The 22,341-nt window shown below is 42.9% G+C and overlaps 1 protein-coding gene across 1 annotated transcript in view; it reads right to left on the reverse strand.

Moving 5' to 3' along the window:
• Positions 1-11,907: 11,907 nt before the first annotated feature.
• CPS1 (carbamoyl-phosphate synthase 1) overlaps positions 11,908-22,341 on the reverse strand; it is a 92,039-nt gene continuing 81,605 nt past the window's right edge. The window contains exons 34-38 of the mRNA XM_071434339.1: positions 20,071-20,169; positions 15,328-15,387; positions 14,350-14,462; positions 13,653-13,782; positions 11,908-12,398 (exon numbers count right to left, since the gene is read on the reverse strand). Coding sequence (XP_071290440.1) covers positions 12,300-12,398; positions 13,653-13,782; positions 14,350-14,462; positions 15,328-15,387; positions 20,071-20,169 — 501 coding nt within the window. The 3' untranslated portion in view covers positions 11,908-12,299. The remainder of the gene's footprint in view (positions 12,399-13,652; positions 13,783-14,349; positions 14,463-15,327; positions 15,388-20,070; positions 20,170-22,341) is intronic.

Consider the following 22,341-nt stretch of genomic DNA (forward strand, 5'->3'; position numbering starts at 1 on the left):
AAGTCAGAAACTCCATCCCCATCACAGATATTCACAGGTGTATTTTTACAGTACTCTAACAGAGCAGGGCATATCTCCTTTGTTTCAGGGAGGAACTCAGATAACAGGCAAGGTTTGAATTTGATCAAGACCTGGAATAACCACTGGTACAAAGTATGACTCACAAAAACACACAGCCATGAAACTCTGCCAGACCTGCAACTTTATGCATTTCATTTCCTAAAAAATCTGACCCTAGGTGACTGCTGCTCTGACTGCTACCTGCTTTCCACAGCTCCTTTTCCTGTTTAGGTGACAGGACCAGCAGATCACCATAGCTGAGGCACCAGGGTCACACAGATGCCCCAGGGCACACCAGCTGCCCCCAGCAGACTCACAGTTGCCACCAAGGCTGGGGCTTTCCTCCACAGCAATTATTATTGGAGATTAGGCATAAAAAGTAAAGAAACCAGCAGGACCTTGGCAACCCAGGGTAGATTTGCAGGACTGCCAGCAGAAGAGGAGGGCAGAAGTGAAGCACAGTGAAAAAATAGACAGTGAAACCTTTCTTCTTGCAAGCAGAGCACGTTTTTGGCTGTGTGACTGAACAGCAATAAACAGAGAGCCAGAGACAATAACCACAAGGACATTTTCACAGAGCCTCTTCTCAGGTTAAACTCAATTTCCCACTAGCTTGTCATTACTGTGATTATGGGACTGTTACTGTTGGTGCATCACAGCCTGAGGTGTAATGCTGCCAACACACAAGTGCATCACAGCCCTGGCCAGGCAGCATTCCTGGGAATGCACTGCTCCTACTGGAAGGAAGCATGCTAGAAAACAGCTCCAGCCTGGAAGAGGCCACTTTGGGAGCAGGAAATTGCATCATAACTGCACACAAAGAACACCATGATGGAGCTCAGTGGTGGTAGAATGGGACTCAAATCCCCAGGATTAAGTCTTGACTTTGCAAAGGGCTCGTTCTGTGAGATGGGCTGGGGAGGCTGCCCAGGCCTTTTTGTTCATTCTCTGTGCCCACCCCAGACACCAAGGGGAACAAGGGGCAGAAGACAGGGATGCCATCAGCTTGCTGGTCTGTTTTCACACCTCAGGGGCCTGGGATGTTCCAAGGAAACATCCACAAATCACACTATCTATCTACTTTGAACAAGCCACGAGGGACTTGGCCAGGCCAGCACTGTAACCATCCAAAGTAACCTGCTGCCAAGCCAGCTTCTCACTGTCTGGCTATAAATCTGGGTCTGACATATGCATATGCCATGTTTTCCAGCTTTCTGGCTTTCTGTCCTTTATTTTTTAATTCCAGAATGATTACAGTTAAGGAATACTATCTCATCAAAATGCCTATCAGCACACTAGCTTGTAAACACTCATAATAAGAATGGCTAATAAAATACAGTTTATTAGCCAACCTTGTACAGTATTTTTACAGCCTTTTCCACTCATCACCGAGGAAAAATAAATCCTTTGCAGCTGTTCTGAAACTGGCATTGCCACCAACCTCCCTTGGTCTCACTTGTAACAAGCTGAGTAATTAAAGTCCTTATAGGAACACCAGGGTTTTTTATTGCCCACCACAATCCAGTCCTCTGCTCTCTGACTCAGAGAGGAACTGCCACAAATATTGTTTCCTAAACAGATCAGCAACAAAACTTGCTTCTGTTGTGTTAAATGATGGAAAAATTCAGCAGCTCAGCAGCTTGAGAGTCCTTGTTTCCTGTGCCAGAATGCCAAGGAAAAATCCAGTGACCCCTCAGAAGTCTGGCAGATCAAAATCCCTGCTCAGATTGTGGAAGAGCTGCCCATGAATCACTGGGGTCAAAATGGTAACAAGCAAATATCTGCAAGTGTGTAGGGCAGGGAGAAGCCTTCACTACAGGAAGTTCTTAGGAATCAGTCTGGAGTGATGGTGGATAAGTGATTATTTGTTTAGGGTTTAAGCAAGCTATAAATATTTTGCTTATATTTATGCCATGATCTTGCTTGTTCTCAGCCACCAACTGAGCAAATGAACCACTACATATAAACATTGTAAAAAGCTTAAACCACTGATTCAAAAGGGAGTGATTTCCTTAGTGGAAAACCATGCACAGGCTTCTCTAAAACAAGATGCTTTTTTGTAGCAAAGTCTGTTTTTTCAAAGGTACTTGGTGAAGTCAATTATTATGATATATGGAGTTACTTCCCATGAGGTAAACATAAAACCAAATGCTTGGCCATAAACATAAACCTCCTAAGTTTTCCTCCCCCTTCTGTCCTTTTATCTCTTTTTATTGCTACATTCAGAAGGATAAATTGGTAATTTATTGAAAAATGAATGGTAACATTTACCAAAGTGGCACTATTCACTACTCATTTTACTGTGAAGAGTCTGGTTTTAGGAGCTTTTCCTTTATGTTTTTTAACACAAGCATAAACAAAAATGGTCCTGAAAAGATGACCAAAGTTATTTTCTCTCTTAACTTGCTTCATTTAAAAAAAGAAGCACTTAAATAAAGAAAGGAAGGAGGTTTCTTTGTGGAAATACTTTTCCTTATCAAGTTCTCAGTGAGGCAATCCAGTACTGCAGCCTGGAGGAGGTAGTAAAGAGATGGGCCCAGGGCACCTGGGAACCAGCCAGCAACAATTCTCAGCAGCTTCAGTCTGGGATCCTTATCTAGAGTAACAAAAATCCCTTTGACTGCAGGTACTAATTTAGACCATTGACCTCACTAAGGCAGCCAGATCATCAAAGAGATAAGCCCTCGTTAGCACCCAAGCCTAGGGTACACTTACTGCAGTAAATGTACGATTACAGCAAATCCTTCAGACACTGTCACAGCACATGCCACAGCTGAGATGGCCACAATACACAGAGTAAAAAAAATTACACCCTGTTCTTCACTTGATAAGTTATTTTCCATTATTCCATTATGTCCCCAGCAGCTCACCTGTACCCCAGGTGTCAAAATCAGTCTGGTCCAGACCAGGCACTGTCTCCTTGCTGCTCTCAATGCTACGCTGGGCTCCATCTCTGGCTATACCTCACCCCCAAATCATGTCAGGGTCACCATACAGTATTTGTCACAGCTGAGACAGCCACAATACACAGAGTGGCACCACACACTATCAGCAGGCTGCAAGCATCTGCCCTTCTTGTTCTTCAGCCCAGCCTTTTATCCCCTCCTGTTGATGCCCTGCACCTGTGTGCCCTCTGTTCCCTTTGGTGGTTGCTCAGTGGCCCTGGGCACTCCATGGCTCGTTCCCTTCAATAGCATTCACCTGTCCTGCACAGCTGTGCCCACTGGGGATGAGGCTGGGCCCAGCCCCACTCCCAATCACCACAAACTCTGTGCCTACAAGACACTGCCAGCAGCCCTTAGCCCAGGGCAGGGTTTGCAGGGAAGGTGAATCACTACTAGTGGCACAATTTACATCCCTGACAAAAAGAAATAATCCTCCAGCCCAGATCACAGTGATGCGTGGTGCTGCTTACCACAGAATGCTCTAACTATGGATTCTAACACAGTGAAGCTTTCAAGGTTCACCACAGAGCAAAACTTTGGTCTTGACAAGGTTCTTCCTTCCCCAAGCACCTATTATAGAGTGAACTGAGCAACTGAGGGCATTTCTTGTGCTATTAGCACATTTTAATGAAACCCATTATATTAATATAGTAATTCAGCTGGACTGGAAACTGTCCACGTAAGTCACCTGTGACTACACTCCTTATATTCTAATTCTTCCATTTCTACAGGGCAAATTACTCCTACCTTCTGCTATGCCCTGGAACTGAATAGACAGTGATAACTTTCTGTGGGACAGATAATTCAATTAAATCCATTCAGTTCCAGAAGTTATCAGAATTCAGAAGGAGGAAGTCTTTGTCAGCTGAACTTCCACAGGGCCTAATACTCTATATAATTTATATAATGACAAGTGTACAAAAATTGTATAGGATTTTTCCTCTAAGAGCAGCATCCTGCATTGAGAGACAACATCTCATTATAAATACATCCTCTGAAGCACTCTAACAATCTAAAAATACAGCCTAAGAGTGAAGTCACACTGTATTTGGTACCATAGTTTTCTATTTTATACAGTACTTATGCAACCCCATTCAGCAGATGCTTTAGGCAGTGCCCTTGAAGGACTCAGGCATCCTCTAAGTCATCCTCTCACCAGTGGACAGCCACACATGAGTGGAAATGCAGGATTTGGATTAGGTTCTCTGCATAAGTGGATTTTATGCTGCTGCCCATTGCTCTGGGTAAATTCAGAGATGAAAAACCAAACAGTGTGCATGGCATGGAAAGGCTGCAGGATTTGTTTCAGAGAATGACCCACAAAAAACCATGAGGCAATGAGCTTTACTCTTCAGCTGAGCCCCAGGGGCAGTGCTGCTGAGCACAGCTCTGCAGGTCCTGGAAGCTTCAGAAAGGCCCTTGGAGAAAACATTTGTTTAAGGGAGTTATGATACTGCAAGTCTAGAGGTCAGGAGCTTTGCCTGGGGAGATGCCACTGGCAAGGGATGGCTGCAGACAGAGAATGAGGGGTGGCTGGTCTCCAGGAAGGTGTACTTTGGCTTTTTAATTCTGTAGGAATTCCAAGCATCAACCCAATGCTTCCAAATCAAGCCTAATATGAGTCACAGCTAAAATGACTGGATAGTCAAACTCAAGCCAGGCAAATGGGTGAGAAAAGGGTCTTCAACCAGCATAACAGCAGCTAAAGACAACTACCATTATTGACTGGGGAAATCTGTAATATCTCCTCCCCTCTACACAGGATGAGTTCTCAGATTGGCACCAGAAAACCATTTTAAAAAATTATATACAGTACTGCCCATTATTACATGGGTTTGAAAATCTAACCAGTGTGGAAGTGGCTTTCTCTAGCCTCACATTTCTGTTTCAACACTGGGAGAAGCCCTTCTTTTGAGTTAATCCTGATCTGCTGAAGATGATACATTAAATCAACACCTGTGAGTTTTCAGTAATTTCTCAAAGGGAACAGCCTTTGTGATGGATTTTCTCTGGTGAGGAATGTAACAGAAAGGAATTGTGGTAAACGAAGGAATTCTGCTGAAAAGCCACTCCCAATTTAAAGTAGATAATGAGCACCAGAGCTATTGTGAAAGCAATTAATTCTAATCACTTACCAGACAATAAAATTTAATTATGGGTTCTTTGAAAACTAAAAACCCAACAATTATTCTTAATAGGCTTTTCTTGATGGCAGATAGGGAGCAGAATTTGTTGAGGCTGGTTTTCCTGCAGTTAATTTTTTTAAAAAAACAGCTTTCAGTTATCAATGTATGCCTAGGCTTACATTAATATATAAACCAGACCTATTGTGCTAAGTTGAGATCCCACAAGACAGAAAAACAATCTTCAAGGAACTCCTCAATGTGCTTTTATATAATTGGCATTCTCCTCTCTGCTGAGGTCTCAGATCTTTATTATCTGTTCAGGGTTTCTTTCAGCTCAGAACAGCTGGATATCTCCAGCTTCAATTCAGGCACATTCTTGGTAGTAAGAATGGAAGTTACAAGTGTTTGTTTTGCCATGCAAACATTCAGGTGCTGTTTAGGTGAGGAGTACCAGGTGTGGCCCAGACCACAGCCAAACAGGTGACTCCTGCTCTGTGTCAATGTAGCTGTGGCCCACATCCACTTTCTTCCTACACCAGGTGCTGCTTCAATTTCAAACAGAAAAATATCTACTCTCCTTCAGTCTAGCAGCCTGTCTCAGCCAGCCTGAGCTACATGAGGACAGCATGAGGCTGGAGAAGGACCATCCCTGGTATTTCTCATTTTGATGTCCTGCTCATCTGTTTCTCTCCCAACTAGCTACAGAGCACAACTGCTCTTGCACCTGAAGTAGCTTCCAACCCCCTCAAAATCTAACAGGATGTGGGGCAATCCTCTCTACAAGGAGTTACTGAAAAGCCTTTACTGGAAACACAAGCTAAAAAATTTAGAATTTCCCTAATGAGTTTAATGTCAATCCATCTTCCCCTGTAGACTCTGTGCCCTTTGGGGCTCGTGCCCAAGTATCCTTAGGGTCTGCTTTTTCTGTATCAGATGGTGAATGGCATTACTATCCTGTGTGTCACTGGTGTCTAGGATAACACAGGCCTACAGCTCCTCCCCAGCACCATGGCAGCACCTCTTTGCTTACCCTGCTAAGCTCACAGCCATGTTTTATTTTCTATATGATAACTGCACAGGGACACTCCTCACTGCTCCTGAGGCACCAGGTGCTTCGGGATCCAAATGAGCAAAGCTGCAAACCAGATAAATTCTGGCATCTTTATCGCTCTAGGAAAAGCACTAAAAAAAAACCTCAGTGCCTGTTTCAGGATATACTAGGAAATCAGCCCTGCTGGCAGTAAGAACACACTATTTATGTCCTTTCAGCTGGCTACATCAATGAATTCCAAATTTAACCATAGGCTCAGGTTTGACCCTCAGCAAAGGTCACATTTTGACCACTTCACCTCCACCATTTTGCCTCCCATGAATCTTGACAGGCAGCAAACACTTCAGGCCATGCCCCGCGATGCTTAGTCAGAACATAACCCACTTTTCTAAGAGTTGTTCCCAATGCTTCTGTCAGAAGGGGATGGATTGTAATGCCTCTCAAAGACAGTGAATAGCAGAGGGACACTTTAAGCTAGAATGAGGTCTCATTAGTAGAAGAGATCTTGAAGGAGAAGAGCTTGGCAGCATTTAGTAATGCTCAGGAAGTCAGAAAAAAGAACAAGAGTATCTAGAGCTGGAAGAGGAAATATTTTTCCTGAAAAGGCACCTGATTCTCCACATGAATATCTTGGGTGATCATTCACCCCAGAGGCTAAAAGTAGTGTAAAATCAGCACAGCAACATTATGCTGGCTTTGCACTAGTGCAAGCAACTCCATAGAGACTACCAAAATCCCATACCCATAGGAAACTTCACAGTATATTGTGGCATTCACATTCTCTGAAAAAATTCCTTCACCCAGGATTTTTCTCCTGGGAAGCTGAGAGACCTCAGAGAAAAAGAAAACAATTTTAATCTCATTTGCTTCTCCTGTGTTGTGCTTGTCTGGAATGTGTTTGGAGATTTTTTACCCACAGGTGATTGTTTCATTGGATTGTGCTGTGAGTGGTTTTGACTCTTTGGCCAATCAGGACCAAGCTGTGTCGGGACTCTGGAAAGAGTCAGGAGTTTTCATTATAATCTATTTAGCATTCAGTAAGTATTTTTTCTGTATTTTTAAATATAGTATAGTACAGTATTCTTAAATATAATATAGTATAATGAAGTAATAAATGAGCCTTCTGAGAACATGGAGTCAGATGCATCATTCCTGCCTTCGTCAGGGCATCCCCTGCTAATACAATAGTATATGAGTAAAAAACCTGGCTTTTAATAACAGGAAACATTCCCTGGAAGGATGAATTCTGACAGAACTGCAAACCCTTGGCACTTCTTGCAGCTCCTTGCAAATCAGCTGCACTTGCCACCCTTGGATATTGTTTCAGACAATCCAGAGCATTCATCCAAGATTACGGTAATCCCAAAGCACTCGCATTACTCCCTAGCAATTATTCATTGTTTCCCAAAAGTTCATTATCATAAAGCTTGAACATGATTTGCAACAAATGCTTTTGTCTTTCAGTTTCATCGTTACAAACTTCCCTAAATTAAAAGGGTTTATCTCAAGTGGTACTATCAGCCTGCAGAATTCAATATATTTTAATTATGAGGATGAGTGAGAGTTGAGCCTTCCTAGATAATGACAAAATGTTCTCCATTTAATTAGGCCACATCAAAAGGTTCATATTTAAATTCTCTTAATGTAAAGGTGAAATAAATGTTATAGCATAACTAGATTATTGAAATCTAGTTATGCTATATGAAATCCCTGATGAGGGGGAGAGAATGATGCATCTGACTCCATCTTATCAGAAGGCGAATTAATTACTTTATTATACTATATTATTCTATACTATGTTACACTATATTACATTACATCTAAACTGAATCTGCCAAGCACTCAACTCTGCACACACTGCACAGAATCTTGTGACTGCCTGCTGACAGTCCCAACACACACTTGGTCCTGACAGGCCAAGGAAACAAAACACCATCACTTTGGGTAAACAATCTCCATATTGCATTCTACTTTGGCACAAACACAGGCACAGCAAATAAGAATTGTTTTTCCTTTCTCTGAGGTTCAGAGAATGTGAAACCCAGAAATATTCTTGGGAAGAATTGTGCCTTGCTTTTCTCAGTGAAGAGAAATGTGGCGACGCTAGATTATTCCTTATAAAATACATGATGCAGTGGTAGACATTGGGATGCAGAAGGAAGAAAAACAGAGGGTTTGGGAGCTGTTTGGCAGCTGACTGGTGCAGCAGAGCAGATTTCCATGTCCTGCAGATGGCTAATGCAGTAGTGTTCATATGCTTTACATGGCATGGCAGCACCATGGGATGGAAGCTTCCCAAGGTCCAGGCTGCTCTGACTATGGCTTGGAATTAGAAACACTGTGAACAGCAGGAGCCAGAGATCCTCTCTCATTGACCCCCTCATGTGGGCTGTGGCATGAGCCCACCCTCCTGCCAGTGTCTGCTGGCATCAGACTGGCACACAGGCTGCAGGTGTGCATCGAGACTCAGCACAGCCCATGCTGCAGTTGTGGGACTTGGTACTGTGATAACTTCCAATCCTTCCCTACCTTTATAGAGCCCTTTATTACAAAGATACAGAGATGTTGAGCCCCAAGACAGACTCCTAGATGTCTCTGATGCAAGCACAAATAGACTTTTAAACCTTGGGAGTGCAAAATATACGTGGTGTGTGGGGGAAGGAGAAGAAGATGCTTTCAAGGCTGGTGGCAACATCCAGTCCAGGAAATCCAGCAACCTGAAAGTCAAGCAAGACTCATTTCTCTGCTCACTGCCCAGAGCTCTTTCAGACCATGGAGTCATTTCTACTTGGTTGTTTCCTAGGACTGTCACAAACCTGACTTTGACTGTTTTAAATGGCCTCAGAGCAAAGAGCCTTCCTAAAGTTTTTCAGAAGGATTTTTCTTTTATTTATATAAAGAATACACCTTCATCTTGCTGTGTTTTAAGAGCTCTACAGAAAAGCAGAAAGAGGTAGTGCTGAATTGTCCAATCTCTTACATTCTTTTCTTTTTGCTTTCACCAAGCTGAACTATCCCAGCCTTGCTACTAACCTGTGCATGGGCTGCCTGAGCAATTCCCAAGTGATTTAAAGGGTGCTAACTTCAGAAGAGTAAAGTCAGGAAGGTGATCAACTGGAGAAAGAGCCTGACTTCAATATTCAACAGTGTCTCCTGGGAAATCAAGCCTCCAGAGCTTCCTATCATTCAGCACTCTTGGAGAGCTATTCCTCCAAAGTGTGCTCAGCAGACTGACTACTGAGAAAAAAAACCACACTGTTCCTAAAAATTAGTTCCCTTTATATTTCATCAGGGCTCTTGTCACCATTTCTTGTGCTTATCTCAAAAGTTGTGCTTTGTACTGTCTCTTATACCTTCATGAATCTCTTTTATCAGCTCTCTTTTAAGACAGTAAAAAAGAGTAAAATTATTTGAGTGCTCGTGGATTAGGATATTTCTTAACTCTGAACAGCCTCCTCTTTTATCTGTCATTGTCAACCTCCCCAAGAATAATAAGAAAAAGACATTTGTAAGAGAGGATCTGTTGAGAGCAGAGATGAGCTTGGTACAAAGGATACTAATTGTAACTTTTTTTTAGCTCTGCATTGATCCCAACAGCTGTAGATACTTAAAAATCTTTTCCTATAGTGTCCGCACAAAAAAAGAAAGGCACATCAAGAAAAAAGTTCAGCCAAGCATCACTGTCGGCCTGAAGTAAGCTGGAGGATGATTTCTTGACTCCTTCTGACCATGACAGAAGTTGGAGTTTCATTCTGCATCAGTCAGAGCAACGGGGAGGGAGGGGAGGAGACACCAAAAAGAAATGGAGCAAAGGCAGCAAAGGGGTTGGTGTGGATAGAGGGAGGGAAAGGGCTCAGAGTTTAGCACCAGCAGCAAAACATTAACATTACTGCCTAATTACACAGTACTCAGAGTGTATTCAGCCCTGGTGTGTTTTTCAGGATTCCACTCCAATTGTATGGACACCAAAGGAGCTGTGGATGAAGTACCTGCAGCTGCTGCAGCAACAGGAATGTGTGTACAAGTACACATGGATACAGACACACTGTCAGCTAACTGGCACAGCAACACTGCTTCACAAAGTTGAATTAACAGCAAAGTTTCCCTATTTTTCCAGAACTGGCAGCCCCTTTATAAAAGTTCCCATCTCTCCAGTATTTGTTAGCCCACTGCTCTATCCTGTGCCTCCTCACTTGTATTTCACAGGTCTGTCTCAGGGGATCACAGTTTCTCCCTTCTCTGGAACACACACAGCTGGAGTCCTTGTCCTCCTGCTCTTTTCCCAGCACCTCTTCACCTCTGAGGCATTTCAGAAGCTCTGCACTAAATGATGTGGTCACTGTCACACATAAGAATGATGGTTTCCTAACACACCAGTGCTCAGCAATGCTTTAAAAAGAAGACTCAAAAAAAAGGGCAGAATCCTGGCCATGCAGAATTTAAGAATGAGTAGCTGTCACAATCCAGGCATTTATTTCATTTTCAACTCATAAGGTGAGTGACAAAACAAAAGCAGAAGAACAAGAGAATACAGATGTTTTAAGATATTGCTTTTTTCTCTACTAGAGGTGAAAGCAGGGTGGGTGGATGTGAGATGACACCAGCTGTTAATGGGATTTTTGCCACTGAAAAAACATGCACAGGTTGCCTTTGGAGGGCTGCTTCATTAACCACCATTAGTCACCAATTTCACAACTGAATGGGTGAACAATTGATGCCTTTGGGCTCTTCTGGAGTTTTGGTTGGTTTGAGGGTTTATGTTGTTGTGTTTTTCTAATAACATCTCTTCTCAAAAGTGCAAAGCTCTCCCTGTGCACAGCAGGCAGGGTTGTGTTCATCACAAAATACAGTACTGAAGAAATATCATGAAAAGAGCACTTGGGATGGCAACTACAAATAAAGTCTGGCTCAAAATTTGGTCCTGGCAGTTGACACCTAGTGTTCAGAGAGTCCCTTGGTAACTAAAGGCAATCACAGACTCTGCTCATATCAGGAACAGCTCTCATCAGATTTTGTATCCTTCCTGATGGTTTCAGCATTAATTAAAAAAAAAAACCCAAACAAACAAACAGAAAATCTCTTCACCTTGATTCTCCTCCACACTCAAAGCTTCTTGGGACTGAAGGGAACTTGGGAGCACACACAAGACGCAGCCCAGTTTTGCTCATCTCACCCACACCACCCTCAATGCACTATCTGCAGCTTCAAAAAGCCCTGCTAGGTGGTAGCCAGCTCCACCACCAGATACCCAGCACCAGAGGCAGCAGCATTTCTTGGCAGGGCCTGCAGGCATCGAGGGATGTGTATAAGAGGTAGGTACCTAATGCCAGCAGTGCCTTGGATTTGGAATCCCAGGCAGGCAGAGCGTGGCTGGAAGAAAGCATTCCACTTCAGCTTACTCTAGCAAGTGTCAGAGCAATTGTCCAGCTTTGAATGCTCCCAGCTCCTGGGTGTGCTGTGTGCACCCTGCAGGCCTAGAATGGCAGGCACATGTTCCTGGCTGCTCCAGGTTTAGAGAAGGCCCTCCTGCATGTGCTGCTGGCCACAGAGCTGCTGATCTTCTGCCCTGCAGACAGCCAAGGATAACACACCCCACATGCTACAGCAGGGATCTGCTCTGAAGGTCTGAAGGTCTGAAGGTGCTGCCAGAGCTGAAAAAGCAGCAGAGAAGGTAGAATGGAAATGAAAGGGTCATTGAACTGGGAGGGGGTAAAGCACTGCAACACTTTCACTTCATTTTCAAAAGATTTGATTTTAATGCCCACAATCATGGCACAAAGTGTTGGACAGCAACATGTGGGAAGTCTTTGGGGAGTTCTCCCCTTTTGAAGGCAGAAACAAGGCTGAGAAAGAGTCTTTATGATACAGGGAGAGCCACCTGAATTCACAATATTGAATGAGAATGTGAAAAATAGTAATGATAATAGCCTGAAGGACTGAGCAGAACTTGGGAGCAATTCTAGGACACACACATGCAGCCTTTTTCTCCCATAAAATGTGCAGGCTGAAAAAGACCAAACAAAAGCAAGATACATGGAAAGATGGTTAGGGGCATGATCTGAAATCCACTCTCTTTTGAGGCACCAGAAGCAGTAAGATTGCAGGCTGGAGAGAGTTCTATGCAGTGTTCCCATTGTCAGTCTGTCTGTAGTGGAAGAGACTCCTGGAGTCCAATTTTCCAGAGTATTTGAGAGCTTCAGCAAAAAGCTTTGTCACCTGTCAATACAAAGCAGAGGAGGACTGAGCATTGCAAAGGCTGCATGACAGAGCAGGCTCCACACTTCTGCTCTGCCACCCTGAAACTTCCTGCTGCAGGTCCAGTCCTTGAGTTCATCCAAATCAATACCAATTTCAAGGTGGCTGGGCACAGGAGCTGACTGCAGCCCTCTGGAGCCTGTGTGTCCAGCTGCAGAGATGCAGATATGCCCAGGCTTCCTTTGCAAGACAGCTCTGTCCCATGAGAGCTGTTGTTTACAGCTCAAATGTAAAGAGAACCAGGCTTGTTTTCCTCTCTCAAACTCAGAGTTTAAAACTCTACAATCCAAACAGTTCAGCGAAAGGCATCAAGCAGGTGTGGTAATAAATTTGGGCTGGGGACCCTTGTTGTGGCTGTCAGAAGGCGTTTTGCTAGTAGGCAAAGGATGCATCTCCAATTCCCCATTCCTGCTAACCATGCCTGGCCATCATCCTGTGAACCTTCAGCTTGTTATTCTCCCTGCCTCCATTCAACTCCAACCACAGCAGAAGCTTTTGAACAGCTGGCCACCAGTTCAAGGCACTGGGCTCCATGTCAGTGCCCACCAAAATCAGAGGGAGTTTGGCTGCTGTGCTTAATGAGAGCCAGATGAGGCTCTTCTGTGACAGTCAAAGCCCCTTGCAAAGGAAGGCAAGGTACTGCTGGCAGCAGGAGTCCCACCTTGCATTACCTAATATTTATTCCCCATCAGTGTGTGAAAGGCTTTGTCAGGAGCTACATAAAACCCACAGTGACTGGAACTGGGACTGCAACAGGACAGGCAGCAATTCCACCTGGATGGCACTTCTGAACTGGACTGCCCCAAGGATCACTCAAGAAAGCACAGCTACATCCTGCTGTAAGGTTTAAGGAGCATACCAGGATAATATTCCACTAAAAAGCACTTCCCATGCTTAATTTAAAGATGTTACACACAACCCTGTGTGAGATATTTGCTTTGAAGTGAAAATGATGCAGCAACAATTTCAGCTGCACAGTGCAGGACTCAGGACTTCAGAATTTATATTTTTTTGTTTGGTTTGATTTGGTTGGGTTGTCCTTGGTGTCATTTTATATGGTAGCAAGAAGAAGATATATTTAAACCACTGTGCTGTCATGATTTTCAGATACATTATTTGTCAGAGGCAATGAGGGTCCAAACAGACTGGTCACAAGGGCTTGGAAGCTCTGAAGGATCTTATGTCTAAGAGGAGAAAGAACAATATGGGAAGTACCTTGAAGTTGGTGAGCAGAGCAGTCCCAGTGTCAATAGCCATCCTCCTGATCACATAATTATCATGGACAAACCTGGTGCTGCTGTTGGGCAGGTTAATCACCAGATCTACTTTCCCATCCCTCAGCAGCCTGAAGAGGCAAGGCACAAGACAGTGTGACAATGTGTCCTTCCTAATAAAAACCTCAAATTAATTGCACAGGCAAGCAGCTGAACAAGCCTGAAAAATGTCCTTTGAGCTTAGTCTTTGCTCAAGAAATGAGGGTGGAGGGGTTAAGGCACTAAGCTTTATTTAGGATTTTGGATTTATTTCAGTTCTAGTCAGCAATGCAAAGCAGTATTCAGCCTTGATACAGCTCAGCACAACTGGGATGTTTAGGCATGACCTCAGTTAAAGGCATGACTGACTGTCATTAAAAGGCTAAATATTCAGATTTCATGTATCCCTGTATGAAAATATAACATGGAGCAATACATGTAAGCCATACTAAACAGGACTGTGCAATGAGATGCTCATTAAGCTGAAACCTCCCTGCTGTGGCAACTCCAGACAGAATCAGATAAACCAAAACTTTTGGATTGAATTCAAAGCCCCATTAAATCCCTACTATTGATCTCAAGAGGACCATCAAGTTGCCCCTTGCATTTGCTGTCCTGGATTGTGAACACACATTGGACAAGGTGGGTTGGTCTCTTACCTCCTGACTGAAGGGAGGCTGGGATTCTGGCTCTCCTGTGATGGCCATGCCACAGGATTTGCTGGGATGCCATTAGCATTGAGCCAGGCTGAGGTTGCTTCTGTGGCATAAAGCTGTCCCAGGGAAAAAAGAAATATTTACTATGTACTTCAAATACCAAAACTCTTCACTGAACTCATGTGGGCCTGACCCAACACACAGCCTTGTTGTCAGAGCTGATTTTGTAGGGCATTTTTCATAAAAAGGTGTCTCTCCATATAGAGAGACACACAGGGAACAGAACAACCTTCCCAGCTTTCTGTTATCTGTGATTTCTTGATGGATGATAGTCAGTGAATGCTAGTAGCACTTCCAGAAGCAGTGAAGCGGCTTAGGAAAACCTAAATCCCTGTGACTTTCAATAGGGCTTAAGTTCAATCACTTGTAATTTTTTTTTTTTTGCCATGTTTATTTTCTTTTTAATGCCTAGTGCTAAGTTTTGAAAAGCAGAAGTCTCACCAGTCTTCTGTGGCTGTGCTGCTTTTCCATAGATATATGGGTGCAAAATAATACAGAGGAGTTACAAGAGGGATGTAAACACCACAAAGTTCATGTATCTGCAACCTGAGTGTCACTGAAAATGCAGCACTGTACAGATATATTCCAGACAAAAGGTTTTCCTTCCTTGTCTCCTGCCATACATGGCATCCCATTGGCATTTTTATTTCCTGGAGAAGCTGGGGGAGTGTATAATGTCATTTTGGCTGCAGAGCCAAGGTCTTTCCTTCCCTCACAACAATATTATCAATTAAACGAACACGAAAACTTCTAATGGGTGGTACCTGCTGACTTTATGGATCACTCAGCTAAAAATCCCTGTTGTACATTGAAAACACCCTTTTTTCCTCTATCTCCAAGGAACTCCAACGTTCCTGTAGCAGGCTGGGGACATGTGAGATTTTGAAAGCTCTCCAGCTTTAACTAAGTGAAACCACCTACCTTGAAGCCTTGCTCATGCAGCAGTTCTGCTACACTGAGGAACCTGGGGCGGAAGGACTCCTGAAAAAGGACATTTTTTAGGTATAGCATCAAAAGTAGGATTTGGAACAGTACATTTTTGGGCAACATGAAGCTCATCCACACCGTGCTAAGAGACAAATTCACCTTTCTGTGCTGAGTGTGTGCATGGACAGAAATGTCTGCATGTGCATGTACAGCACCATTCCCAAGAAAACTGTCTGGATCCTGAAGCCCAAGTGACTGTGAACTGAGACATATTGTGTTACACCAGAGTAAGTGTTCCCATACTAAGTCAGACTGCAACCACTAAAGATTTGCTACTTTATATTAAATCTGGGCAATTTCCTTCTCAAATACACCAACTAGAGTCTCCTCAGTTCTTAATTAAATATATCTTCAATCATTGCTCAAACATTTGCTTTCACTTCTGGCAGATAAGATATATGGATGGTTTTGGGCTGCCTTTGAGTGCTCTGCTTGCACATTCACACAAATAAGAGCTTGTACATGTGTGAGTGCATTTCTAAGTCCTATGGGAATATGGAAATGGAGTCAGGAGGCTGGGATGCCACATTCCCAGGAGGACCTGAATGCCTGACTTACACCATCTCTGAAAGATTGTCTTATAATGCATTTCCAGCCTCAACATCATTTAGAAAGGTGCAACCACCTCCTGCAGACATCTCCACTTGAACAAGCTGTTTAAAGAGTAACAGGTGAGAGACAGTATCAGCCTAAGTATTTCTGGGGTGTTGAAGGTACAGCAATGCAAATATCACATGCAACACATGCCCTCCTCACTCCCAAGGCAAGCCAAACCTTGCTTCTAACTTTAGCCTGCTCTGGTCTTACACACATTTGCAAGTAAGATTATTACAAGCTCCCTTGTTCCTGCTGGAGCTACTGATGGCTTAACCTTTATGGATGAGAGAGCAATATCCTGAAGGGTCAACAATTTCCTAAGAAGAAAAGGACTAAACAGGGTTGTTTTTGGGTTTTTTTTGTTTTTTTTTTTTTTTTTTCTGAGCACTCATTCTGAAAGCCATCTCATTCTGTACATTAGCTGGAAAATATAAATATACAGTGTGACAGGGTTGGCAGCTTCCCAGTCAGAGAGAGTGGTTCTGCCTTCTGGTCAGGGGTGTTGCTTTTCACAACAGTATTATAAACTTCTATCAAACAAGTACTGAACACTTGTGACACATAAAACAGCCTCTCTATGAAAAGAAATTACAGCTGTCAGCTTGCATTGGAGCAGCCTCAGATTTACAAGCTGGCTGAAATAACCTGTGTAAGAAAGCATTAGTTACTAAAGGTGAAAAGTACAAGCAGATTTACTTAGTGGAAGGTATTTATTGTAGGAGAATTGCATTTTTTTTTCCTTTATCTGAAAAGTTCCATTTCTTATAACCCCTGATGTTTTCCAGCAAGCCTTGCTGTTTGTAAAGGACCACATCCTTAGCTCATTCAATACAGTTACATCAGTTCTCACTGAGATCCAGCTCAAAATGAAGCCAACCTATCTCCTGTGAGAAGCTGGGATCTGTATCCAAACCACAGTGGAGGATGCAAAAATTCTGGTATGTAAGAAACCAAGCCAGAAGGTTACCTTGAGACAACAGACTTGAAGTGCCAGGATTTAAAAATAAAATACTCTATTAATGCTTTCTGCATCTTGTGTGTAAGACAGATGCACTCTATCCCAGAGATATCATTGAATAGCCCAATCAGGAAAGAAAAAAACTAGCTTTTCAACTTTTTTTTGCATAAAATATAAATTATTTAATGGCTGAGTCAGGGTTTCAGCATCACAGATTTCTCCAGACTGTGGGAAGAGGTAGGTTAACAGCTGACATAAGCTGGCAGAGTTTCATTGGTCTACCATGGAAGTCATACTCCATCTCCCCTGGGAGAGCACCACACCTCTCAGATCCTGGGGACCCCTGCCCTGGGCAGTGTCACTGAGTGCTCTCAGCTAAAGGACATCCCAGCAGGCTCAGTCCCCAGCAGCTGCCCAACCTGCCTTGTGCTGTGCCCTGCATGCCAAGGAGCTCTCCCTGCCTGAGCTTGGGTGGTAACTGGGCTATCCCCAGCTCAGCATGGCACAGGAGGTGACCTCTGGAACTGCACACCAGCCTGGCAGCCCCCAGCAAGGAGGGTTCCTTGCCTGGGCACACTGGGCTCAGTTGGGACTGCAGATCACAGCAGCACCATTTGATCTTGATTTGCAAAACACCCCAGAAACATTTGCAAGGAAACCAAGATCTCCCTCTCTCCTCCTGTTAACTATATCCATTTGACTTTTACCTTCAAGAAGCAGTGTCCTCTAACCTCAACATGATTAATAGCAAAGGTATAAATGTGCAGCATACCAAATCACTGAAATATGAGCCTAGCTGCTTTGGAGAGAAGCAGAATTCAAGACCACTTTGCTTTTTATTTCTCTCTCTGCAATAGATAAAAATTCATTCTAAAAATCAGAGTAAGGTGCTAATCGTGAAGCAATGAAGCCTTCAAAATTGGGGTGTGCTTGGAGCTCACCATTTACTGCAGGTGAATCACAGCACCTTCCTCAGAGACAACCAGGGGAGCCTGTGTGTGTGCTCTGTGCACCAGAACAGTTTGCAGAAACCATCCTGGCATTTGAAAACACTCAGTGGTGGTTGAGAGAGGCTATGTGCTATCTGTCCTTCTGAAGCTGTGTTTCCCTGTGATGATACCCCAATAATTTTGCCTGTATGAGGCAGGTGGGTTCACGTTTGTGAATGAAACAAGAAGAGTGCTGGTGTTCACAGCCTGCCTGATGCCTCATTCCTTATGCCTCTTATTTCTGCAGTGAGGGGCTCTCCTTTTCTCCAGCCAAATACTCAAAGATCATTTACAGCCTACATGTCAGGTGAAGGTCAACATTTCAACCTTCCCTTCCCACAGGGCTTTATTGCCCCTCTGTTTCAAAAAGTACATAGGTGACAATCTCCAGACTGGGGAGGGGGCAATGCCTGGTTCTCAGAATCAAATTTATACCTCTTGATTTGGAGTTTAATTATAGAATAAATATGCTGAGATGCAGAGAGATCTTGAAGCGATTGATCTGTTGTTTTTAAGTTTCTTTTGCAAGAAAATAAACTGTAAACCACTCATTAAAAAGACAGAATCTTATTATTTTTAAAAGGTTTGTGGAGTTGAGGTTTGGGCTTTGTTTTATCTTTTCTTTTTCCCTTCTTTTTTTTCTTCTTAAAACCTTTGTACAAAGAACATTTGGCTCAGTTTAACAGCTACTGACACAGAACTTACATAAATGCTTTCTATAGCTAAAATGACTTCTTTTTCTGCCCATTCCCCTTTAGCTGCTATCTGGAAAACACACTTAAATTTTAAACAGTGCTCTCTCTCCTTTTTGCTCCTCCTGTCTTTGCTTTTCTCCTTTCATAAATGCTGTTTAAAATATGCAGTATATACAGCAGACCTACAGTACCAACTGCCCAGAGTTTCATACTGAACTTTTAAACTTTACCTAGGTAGCAAGCAATTTTTCTGCTAATTAGAGATAACTTAAAGCAACTGTTTCCATCCCCAGATGTGTGTATATATGTTGACATTTAAGGACTCAGCAGTAATCCTTGTTAGCAGAAGTCATGTTCCTTTCTGGCCACTTTTCACACACTTCCCTCACATCCTCTGCTGGCACAAGCAGCCAAAGACATTTTTCACACCCCAGTTGTCTGACAGGAAAATTCATCTCTTCTTTGGTTTTTGTTTTATCAGCTTTATGCAATCAGGTAGAGCATCAGCTTATTGCAAGCACAATGTGAAAATGGCAGGAAGCAATCAGATGGTTTTCTGGGGCCCAAGAATGTTCTAGATGCATTGGAAGTGCATGAATTTTTGAGGAACATCCTAAAGATTACAAGTGTCTCTGATTTCAGCGCCTTATGCAGTCAGTAACTATTCCTTGATAAAGAACCAAGACCTTTTTTCCTTTTCTGTGTGTTTTCATCCTGAAACACACACCCTCCTTGCTGATCCAAGCCTGTGAAAAGGGCAGGGCTGTTCCTAAGGAAAACTCATCAGGAATTTCCTCATGTAAAGGCTCTTTGCAGAACCCATTGCACTGGAGAGCATTCCCATCACAACATCATTTGAACTTTCTGTCACACTGAGCAACTTTCAGTGATGACAGCAAGAGATGAAACCCAAAAATCCAAGCTCAAGTCTAGGATGGAGTCAGGGTCTGCATCGAAGAGGCAATCCCTTTGAGAAGGTAGTTCTGACAAAGTGTGGAAACCAGAAACATTACTACTAAAATTTGGCATTGGGTCTTCTTTTCTGGCTCACAAACTTCTGGTTTTTCTACCTCCTCAAAGGGATTGCCTCTTGGATGCAGACTCTGCAGATGCCCTGACTCCATGCTACACTAGAGCTTGGATTTTAGGGTTTCATCTCTTGCTGTCATCACTGAAAGTTGCTCTGTGTGACAGAAAAAACTTCTGTGGTTGCCAGGAGACCCTGATAGTTATAGATAGAGGGAAACCCCACCAGACCAGCCTTGCTGAATCCAGTAAAGATCTCCCCATGGTGTTTGCTCCTCACTGTCCCACTGCACTTCAGGATGAAATGCAGAGAAACACATTTAAGCCATAAAGCCACATGAATGAAAGCAAGGCAAAAGCTACTGAGTTCCTCTGTGTTGGCCCTTTCTAAGCTTTGATTTTTAGGACTCACCTGGATTCCAAGCAAAATTCCTTTCTTAGGAAATGTAAATCCTGTGGCAAGCAGAGCCTTCTGGAAGGCAGAGTACACATCCTCCCCAAAGCATGCAACCTGCAGAAAGGCACAAAGAATGCATGAGGAGAAAACCAAAACCAACCCAAAACCAGTGCTTTAAAAAGAAACAGGAATGACATTTTCAAACAGGATCTTTTGCTTCTGTGTGAAGAAGACAGACTGCTCTGCATGGAGACTGCAGGCATGGGGAACAGAATAAATCAGAAAATCATTGCAGACAAAGCTCATCATTTGACTGAAGCAATAATGGAGGAATAAGCAATGCTTTAGTTTCAAACAGCACACTGGGGAGTAACAATTGATTCTGCTAAGTTATTGGGATGCTGTACACAGCCTCTGCTCCAGTGTTTGGGATTGCACTGCAAATTATTTAACATTAGAGAAGGCTTAGATACCAGTGAGAGCTGTGCACACAGGCATGTTCCTCTGTGCGCCTGCAAAGCAGGGTAAGGCAGGGTTTGTGCTCCCATGTACTCCTAGCATTGCTTGTGAAGGAAAACCACAGGATATAAAGATGCTTTTCCACTAAAAGTCCACAGATTAACAAAATTCAAGTAAATTTTAGTATTTACTTAAGAAAAAAGCAACCAGGCCAATTAATAATAATTTATTTGAGATAAATTATAATTTTAAAGAAAAAGAAACCAGTAAAAATAATTTAGCAGCTCTCCAGCACTCAGAACTAGATGTGGAGCTGAGTTGCTGACAGACTGTTGCATGATAACAATCTTCTGAAAGAGATCAACAGCATTCCTAACCAAAATTTGGAATTCTGGTGACAAAAAGAGGAATGAGCGAGCTTTTGTGAAAGTTGAAAAAGATAAAAACCAACCAACCAACCTACACTTTTTCTGGTCAGCTCCACACTTGTTGAAAAACAATCAGAAGCGGAAACTGTCACTGATTTTTCTGTGAAATAACAAATCTACCAACATATACAGATGGGATTAAAGAGCTGATTGAGAATTGCTCTCCCATTTTTCACTTATGGTCCTTCCCATCTCAGAGTGAGCCCTCACATTCCTGGTCTCACCATGGTGAGCAGAAAACAGTACTTCATTAAAAATAAATTATGATTTGCCAGATCTACTGAAGTAAAAAAAAAAAGAACAACCAAACAAACAAAAATCCCACAAGGGAAGGGATAAAAAAAGTCATGACAACATGATATAATCTATGTTTTCTATATGTTTCTATGTGTTCTATATTCCTGGACTTTTCAGGGTGACAGACAGACCCTCCCTTGTAGGCTGCCAGCCTGTCAGGAGAGGTTTATCATTATGGCATGGTCCACAGCCACAATACTCAAAGGGACCCCAGCACTGTCTTCTCCTATTGTGGGAACCATGGCTTCCAGCAAAATAAATCTCTGCCAGACAGATGTGACAAATTCAAGCCCAGATCAAGCCATGTGTGTGAAAAATGTCTGTGAGGAATAACTGAGCTTTTTACCCAAAGCAAGTTATTATCCTTACTTCACTATAAGGAAGACTTTCATAACTGTCACACTTTATGGCATTTGTGAATATGGATCTTTCCAACTCATAAAAGTTAATAATGCCTCCTTTATGACCATGATAATCTCTAACTCTGTATAAAGCCCAGAAAAATAATTCTTGTCCCTAGTTACATTTTTATGCTTTTTTTTGGTGAGGAGGTTGTCTCTATATCCTATTTTGTTCTGAAAATCAGGAAGTCACAGAAGTCACTTGATTTTTTTCTGCCCATTAACTATACAGAAAGGAAATCTTCTGCAATACTGATTTCCAGCACATTATGAAGAGTAAAATAAAGTCATTCTGGAGAGGTGTAGGAGACCTGAGGCTATTCTTACTTTGTATCTGGGTACTTTTCCATACTAAAATGGTAAATGTTTCCTTTGGACATAGCCAAGCTCACATCCAAGAGAGCAGCCCAGGATCTGCCACCTGCCCAGGGATGGTGCAGCAGACTTAAGCCTGATCAAATTGTCTGAGTGTTTAATCATTTTCCAAGAGGGTTTTCTGGCCCAGAATAAGTTTTTGCTATTGCAACTCATTCTAGAAGTAACAGAACACATGGAATTTAAAGACCACTTGGGTGTATCTATAGACACCCTTGACAGCTCAACAATAATTCATGAAGAAACCTTTTGTTCTATGTGAGGCAGGTGATATGGATGGAAACCTGTGCCTGTGAGGGTGAGGATGCTGAGCCTGGCCCAGCCCT

This window comes from Agelaius tricolor, unplaced genomic scaffold (genome assembly GCF_023055355.1).
Source record: "Agelaius tricolor isolate 1412-34295 unplaced genomic scaffold, bAgeTri1.0.p SCAF_10, whole genome shotgun sequence".
Classification (NCBI taxonomy): Eukaryota; Metazoa; Chordata; class Aves; order Passeriformes; family Icteridae; genus Agelaius; species Agelaius tricolor.